General features: G+C 56.1%; 1 protein-coding gene across 1 annotated transcript in view; it reads right to left on the bottom strand.

Moving 5' to 3' along the window:
- Positions 1–3085: 3085 nt before the first annotated feature.
- The window catches only part of Gtf3c1 (general transcription factor IIIC subunit 1), a 70294-nt gene continuing 66718 nt past the window's right edge, over positions 3086–6661 (bottom strand). Inside the window, 6 exon segments of the mRNA XM_052199703.1 lie at positions 3086–3635; positions 3637–3658; positions 3660–3877; positions 4569–4761; positions 5507–5546; positions 6056–6551. Of these exon segments, the coding sequence (XP_052055663.1) occupies positions 3504–3635; positions 3637–3658; positions 3660–3877; positions 4569–4761; positions 5507–5546; positions 6056–6551 (1101 nt within the window). The 3' untranslated portion in view covers positions 3086–3503.

Below are 6661 nucleotides of genomic sequence, written 5' to 3'. Positions count from 1 at the left end.
GTGCTCGCCCTGGCCTCCCCATGGATGGAGAGATCTCTCCCCTTGTGTGTGGAGACATGGCTATTACCTAGCAGGCAGCACAGCCTGCAGGGCCCATCCAGCCCCAGACACACCCACCACCCACCGGAAGCAGGCCAAAGGCTCCCAAGGAATGAGGGGCAGTCAGCTTCATCTCTTTGTGGCTGCAGCTGTTGGTACAGGAGGTAGAGCCTCCTGGTGACAAACTGGAGAGGGGACATGCCCTGACCAGAGCATGTGGGCCACAACACCTTTAGGAAATCACATATCAGAAACCTGCATATCAGATATTTACATTACCATTCACAACAGTGGCAAAATTACAATTAAAGTAGCCACAAAATCACTTTCCAGCTTGGGTGGGTCACCGCAACGTGAGGAGCTGTATTAAAGGTTCTCAGCATTAGGAAGCTTGGGGACCAGTGGTCTAGAGACATCCATGTGCTCAAAGGTGTAAAGGACAGGGTCCAGTTTGCACATTGCCTCAGTGTAACTAACTGGTAGGTGGGCCCCTATTTCAGCTACAGCACACACTTGCCTGGCATTGCTCCCCAACTAATGTGGGTTAACAAAACCCGCCCTGGAGTTTGGTCCCATGTCTGTCCCCATGGGGAGGGGGGGAGGAGGAGCACTGAAGTCGCTGTGAAGAAGCCCAGATGGGGCAGGGCTCCAAGCGGATGCTTGGCTATGAGAAGCGAATGAAGGAGCGGCAGAGAAGAGGGCTGCCCTCAGAGGACCCGCAAAGACACAGACAGGGGGCAGAGTCTCAGGAAGCTTGTGGAGGCCAGAACTGCTCACCTCTGCAGCCACAAGCACATGGTAACCTGTGGGGCCTGTGCCCACTAATTTGGGAGCTTTTCTTTCCCAACTTGATAGTCCTAGATAGAACACCGGTGCTCTTCAGTGAGCATGGGGCTGACTCCCCTCAGGTGGTGTAGAGGAAGCTCTGATTCTGAGGGAGGCAGCCTAGCCGGAAAGCCAGCACGCTGGCCCTACCACTAGCTTCCGACTTTGTAGGAGCTGTTTTAACCTCATGGTCCTCAGTTTCCTCATGCATGAAATCGGCACGAGTCATGTGTGCTACTTGGGGCTGCTGCGACATCCCTTCTTTGTAGGGTCCAGGTGGTGTCTGATGCACAAGCAGGTGTTCACAGTAATTGCATTTTTATGGGAAGTCACCTGGGTTCAGGGCGGTTTCACAGACTGCTGCTGCCCCCTGCTGCTGTGCAGGGTCAGTGACAGCTTTCCTGCTCTCCGCCTCCCAGACAAGGGACACTTGTGAGATTTGTGGATGCTAAGCAGAAGACAAAGTGTCAGCTTAATTCAACAAGGCCCGAACTCGAGCCTCGAGTGAACGGGGTCTTGGGTGGGTGAGTGAGAACAGGCTCTTACACACACATTCACTCAGCTGGAGAACTGGTGCAGTCAGAGCCCAGGGAAAGGATGGAGAACAGGCAGGTCAGAAGGTAAGAGGCACTCCACCGAAGGTCACAGGCAGGCCGCTCTAGTCCTAGGTAGAGCCAGCTGAAACGGAGAGGACTCTGACAGTCCTCTGTGGCTGTGAGCTGAGCAGGGCTTGGAGAGGGAAGGGACTGCGCCCCCATAACACCTGGTGGGGGTGTCGGAAGCCTCCTGAGCTTGCTTACTGAGGGCCAGTGCTCAGGCTCGGTGCTGAAGGATGGGCCGCTGTCTTTGAGTAGCTCTGTGTATCCCAGGGATACTGTGGAGGGAAAGCGAGCTGCACAGTGGGCGTCTTCCACATCAAATGGCACGACTCCCCAGAGTCAGCCCACATGCGTGTAAACCCAAAAGGCCTCCGAGTGTCAGGAAGAGACCTGAGTCGTGTGCGGTTCCATGTCTAGGAGAACCAGATGTGTTGTTTGCCTAAAGAAGGGGAAAGGAGGAAGAGCAGACTGGGCAGGCATGGGACTGAGTGTGCAGTGAGGACATGCCACTCTGTTATGTGGCAGGCCCAGGGCCCAGCGCCACCTCCGATAGTCCTTGGTAAGGGGCAGAAGTGATGACCCAAGGCGAGGCGGAGCCACCGCCCACCCTGCTCTGGGCGTCCGGATGCACAGCAGCCCTGGACTGCCTCTCTGTGGAGTCTTTGTTACCATTTCTTCTGAATCTGGAGTTCTCAGCAGCCCAGCAGCACCTGGTCTCTAACTGGAGGCCTCCTGCCTTCCCCAGCGACTCTCTGGACCTCTTGACCCACCAGCATGGTGTGGTTTCTGGAGATCTTTGTGCGGAGTTTGGAAGGGATGCTACTGGCTTGGGTGGCTAGTTGGTGGGTGCCCAGGCAGATGGGTGGAGGGCTGAGTGGACGACAGATGACGCTCAGGTGGGAGAAGGGATATACTGAGGACTGGGGGCTGGAACAAAGATGGGAGGGCGCTTTGGGGATGACGAACACCCACATAAGCCTTGTATCTGCTTGGGCTGCACTCATCCCCACGTCCCCTCACAAACGGTCCATGTATTTGGAAGCTCGGGGCAAGGGGCACTGCTGCTGTGTCCGTGCTTGGCGCCCTTCCCTTCAGCTCCTTTAGGCCTCCCATCTCGGCCGAGCAAAGGAGGCTCTGAGCCCTGAGGCGGAACCTGCCTCTGGCCTCTGTTCTGCAGACAGGCTCTGCTCAGGGGCACAGCCCCTTCCGGGCCCAGCTACGCCCCAAGCGAGCATTATGGCGGGTTTATGCTGTGATCACCCTCCCGCTGTAGCAGCGTGGCCATGCTGGGCGCCCTGATTGGGTCATCTTCACCCCTTTTCATAGGGTGTGGCTCACAGTGACATAGAGGATGAGACAGTTTGCAAGCTGGGTCAGGCCACCAAGTGCCATGCCTCTTCAGTAGGTAGGAAAGATGCACAGGAAGGGGCCCGGGGCTGAGGCTCAGGCCAGCTGTGTTGAGTGGTCTCGGTGCAGGACCCCAGACTGTCATTCTGAAGGCAAGTCTTGCTAAGACTTGCCTCCATTTTTCAACAAAGATGAAAATCTAAGGTCCCCCCCATAAGGTGAAAACTCAAGATGAGGAGTTCTTTGGGAAACAATAATTAGGCAAATACACAAAGTGCATTTCATCTCACTTTAATTAAAAAATAAATAAATACATGCCAGGGGCTTGTATCTAATGGAAAGAGAGCAAAATAAAACAAAAACAAAAGCAAAACCTACAGGCCTTGCTCCTGGCAGGAGGGGTCCCCGTGGGAGACCTGGGCTCAGTCCAGGCCAAGTTGGAATGCCCCACCTTAGGAGGAGCAGATTCTGCCAGATACCCCTGTGATGTGTCTTCACAAAGCCCTTCCTATTGTCTGAAGGGTGTGGTGGGTTTCGGGTGACTTGGGGCTTGCTTCTCAGCTCTGCCCCCCAGACAACATCCACCCTCGCTCACACTGCTGATGCTGGAACCTGAGCTCAGGGCAGGACATGGGCCTGCAGGAAGGCTGGGCACCCAGGAGCAAGAGCGGCACAGGGTGGAGGGGACGGACGTCACCTGCTAGTCGCTACACCTGGGCTAGGCGGGGCCAGGCTGTGGGAACAGTTGTGTGCAGGAGAGGGCGCAAGGGACAGTCCAGGTGGAGCAATGGGGCGTAGGCAGAGACTCCTCTGCTGGCCTGGGGCAGCATCTATAAATGGATCCACTTGTTCCAGTTGATATCGTGGGGAAAGACACGGCCCAGACGGATGGTACAGTCCAGCGTAGGTTCATAAAAGGTGACAGTGCTCTCGTGACAGGAGAGTGCCTCGGCCTCACTGGCCTGGCCGGCCTGACCCAGGCCCTCCACCACAGGCCTGGAGAAGAGTGAGACACTCGCTGGCTTCCTCAGCATCCGCTTCTGGATACAGCCGAGGGACTCTAGACCCTGCAGATACAGAAAGGTGGGGTGACAAAGGAGCTCTCTACCTGCCTGGGGATCTGGTTTTGCTGCATTTATGAAATGTACATAGCAGTTCCCAGGCAGAAGACGGCCAAACATGGCCGTGAGGGAGGCAGGGCTTAGCAGGAAGGTTTACATCACGATGGGTAGGAGAAATATGGAAGGTATGGGTGCCACAGTGACTGGAGGACAGTGCTCTTCAGAAAACAAAGGCTGTGCTGGCTTTCCACTAGGAAGTTCAGGGAATGTCACACTAAATGCCAAGTTCCTATTTGTTAGGAAGCTGGAGCCCAGAACATCATGGGAATGGGGACTCGGCAGCGGCCAGCCCAGGCTGGGAAGCACTTGCTTGTGTAGTGGTCACATGGTCCTCAGCTTCCCATGTCACCTCCATTTATTTACCCAGGATTCCTGAGGACCTGTGAGCATGTGACCCCGAGTGTGAGTCAGGACAACAGCAGGCAGGGTAAGACAGACCAAGTGCAAATGGACCCAAGGGACAGTAAGCTTGCTGCACGGATGGGCTGTGGCAGGCAAGGGAGAAAGGAATCAAGAGCCAGGGGGGCCTCAAGGACAGAAGGCGCTGAGGTGTGTCACCTGGAGTGTGGCCTTCCATGAACCTGCCCCTGCCCTGTGTGCCCCCAGCACAGCTGGGCTGAGATGTCTTAGGCCCTACCCGGAGCAGCTCCAGCACAGCGACAGGCTGTAGGACACCCTGGTAGTACTGCAGCAGGCAGCTCTCAGGAACACCAGGCCTTGACATGATGTGGTACAGCACAGCCTCCATCATCCCTTTGCACACGGGTATGTTCAGGCGCCCGTCCACACCACGCCACGGGCGACCGACGAAACACACTCTTTCACAGCCGCTGTAAGATAGACATTTGATGTTAGGGAGAAGGAGGGGACATGCTGGTCACAGACAGGCTGTTCTGGCTCAGGGAGGCCCAGAACGTGGCCACTATCTGCTCACTGCTCTCCAGTCTCCACTTGCTCTCTGGCTAAGTGCAAGTAACGCCTGGACTGGATGCTCTCACTGCCTCTCACACAACAGCCCTGCCTCTGGCACAAAGCTGCCACTACCCTGGGCGGATGGGTTGTATGGGGCAGACTTTGCTAGCTCTGGTGGCCATGGCTGAGATGGAAGGTCCATCTGTGTCTTGGGGGTCAGAACCAGGGTACAAAGCCTTGGTGGGCTGAGGCCACATCACATGGAAGGAGGGACTCTGAGGGCCCTGACCGGGGAGGGCCACTGAAGGTGCCTCCTCAAGGCAGAGAGTACAACCCTTCTGGAATGCCATCTCTCAGCTACAGGATTGAGGGGCTGCCCTGGGCAGGCAGTTCTGAGTTCTGCCTAATATGGCCATAGGCTGGTTGTGAAGGCCCTCTCTTCGTCTGCGATGGTATAAGGATACAGTGGGCTGTGGACGGAGGCTCAGGGGAGTGTGAAAGTCCTTGGCTGGGAACGTCTGTTTAGGACAAACTACATAAGCTCGCACCCTAGGAAAGAGCTTCAGGCAGTGACAGACACTAGGTGGAAGTCTTCCACTAGCCTGAAAGCTGAGGCCATACTAGACTTCACGCTCTGCCCTCCCCGAGAAAGATCCCATTTACCTCTCCCACGCTGCCTGGGCCATGTTGCTCTCTGTAAGGCCTGTAAGAGAGGAAAGGTGGCAGGCTCTTGGAAGGCAAAGTGGGAGGCCACGTGCCTCACCCTCTCCCCTCATTCAACGGGCACCAAAGTAGATAAGCAGTGACCAAAAAGAACTGCCTTCTACCCAGAGTAAGGTTCTGTATGGTGGAGGCCAAGAGCCTCGACCACAGGGCGACTGTAGAAAGCTCTCAGGCAATGATAGCCCATAGGAACAGAAGCAAGTCCCCGGGGAACGCCCTGCCACTGGCCAAAGCTCAGAGCCTCTAGGAGTAAGCTTCCTCTGTTCAGAGAACCTTCCCATGGTCACTACAGCAAGTTCAATACTTGTGTGGCTTGGCCCTGTGGAAACACCTGCCAAAGGCAGGGAGCTTCTGCCTCTGAACACACCCAAGGCCTACTATGACTAGCTGAAGCCTTGGGTGGCAGGGCAGGTTTCCAGTCTGAGGTAGTAGCCTCGAGCCTACTATCTACGTGAGAGACACAGATGGGAGAGGTGTTAAAGTCAGTACCTCTGGGGTCTTCAGAGCCTTCTGGAAGCTGGAACTCACAGCCCAGCTGCTCTAGGCCTGACACACCAACATTCTCTTGCTTCTCCTGCTGGGGGGCCCCTGCACCTGCATCTTCAGGAGCTGCCAGCTGAGCAGAGGCCTGTGCCTCTGTCTGCTCTTCCACTTCAGGCCTAGGACTGACAGCCACACGGACATCCTGCAGTGTGGGCTTCTTGGCAGGGAGCCTGGTGGCTTCCTCAGCATCAGTCTCAGGGCTCTGAACAGAGCAGAAGGGACGCTTTTTAGTGCTATGGGAGCTGGCTGGAGGCACGGCTGCCCCCTCAGAGGTGTGGTCTTCGATGGAAGACCCCTCAGGGAGTCTGGATTGGCTGTCATCCGCTGAGGCCTTGTCTCTCAGACGCATTGAATGCAGAAGCCAGGGCTGGGCGGAGGCCATGGCCACTAGGCGCACAGTGTTGCCACCAACTTCCATGACTTGTTGCTGTTCCAAGAGGTCCTAGAAAAAAGGGGCAGAGGGTCTGTTGGGAAGATGGGTTTTACCAGGTAGGTGGGGTGGATGGCTCTGACTAGGGTCAAGTATTCTGAGAAGGCAGCAAGCTCAGGGCC

Source organism: Apodemus sylvaticus, chromosome 1, assembly GCF_947179515.1.
Source record: "Apodemus sylvaticus chromosome 1, mApoSyl1.1, whole genome shotgun sequence".
NCBI lineage: Eukaryota > Metazoa > Chordata > Mammalia > Rodentia > Muridae > Apodemus > Apodemus sylvaticus.
This window is presented reverse-complemented; position numbering and strand designations above follow the sequence as displayed.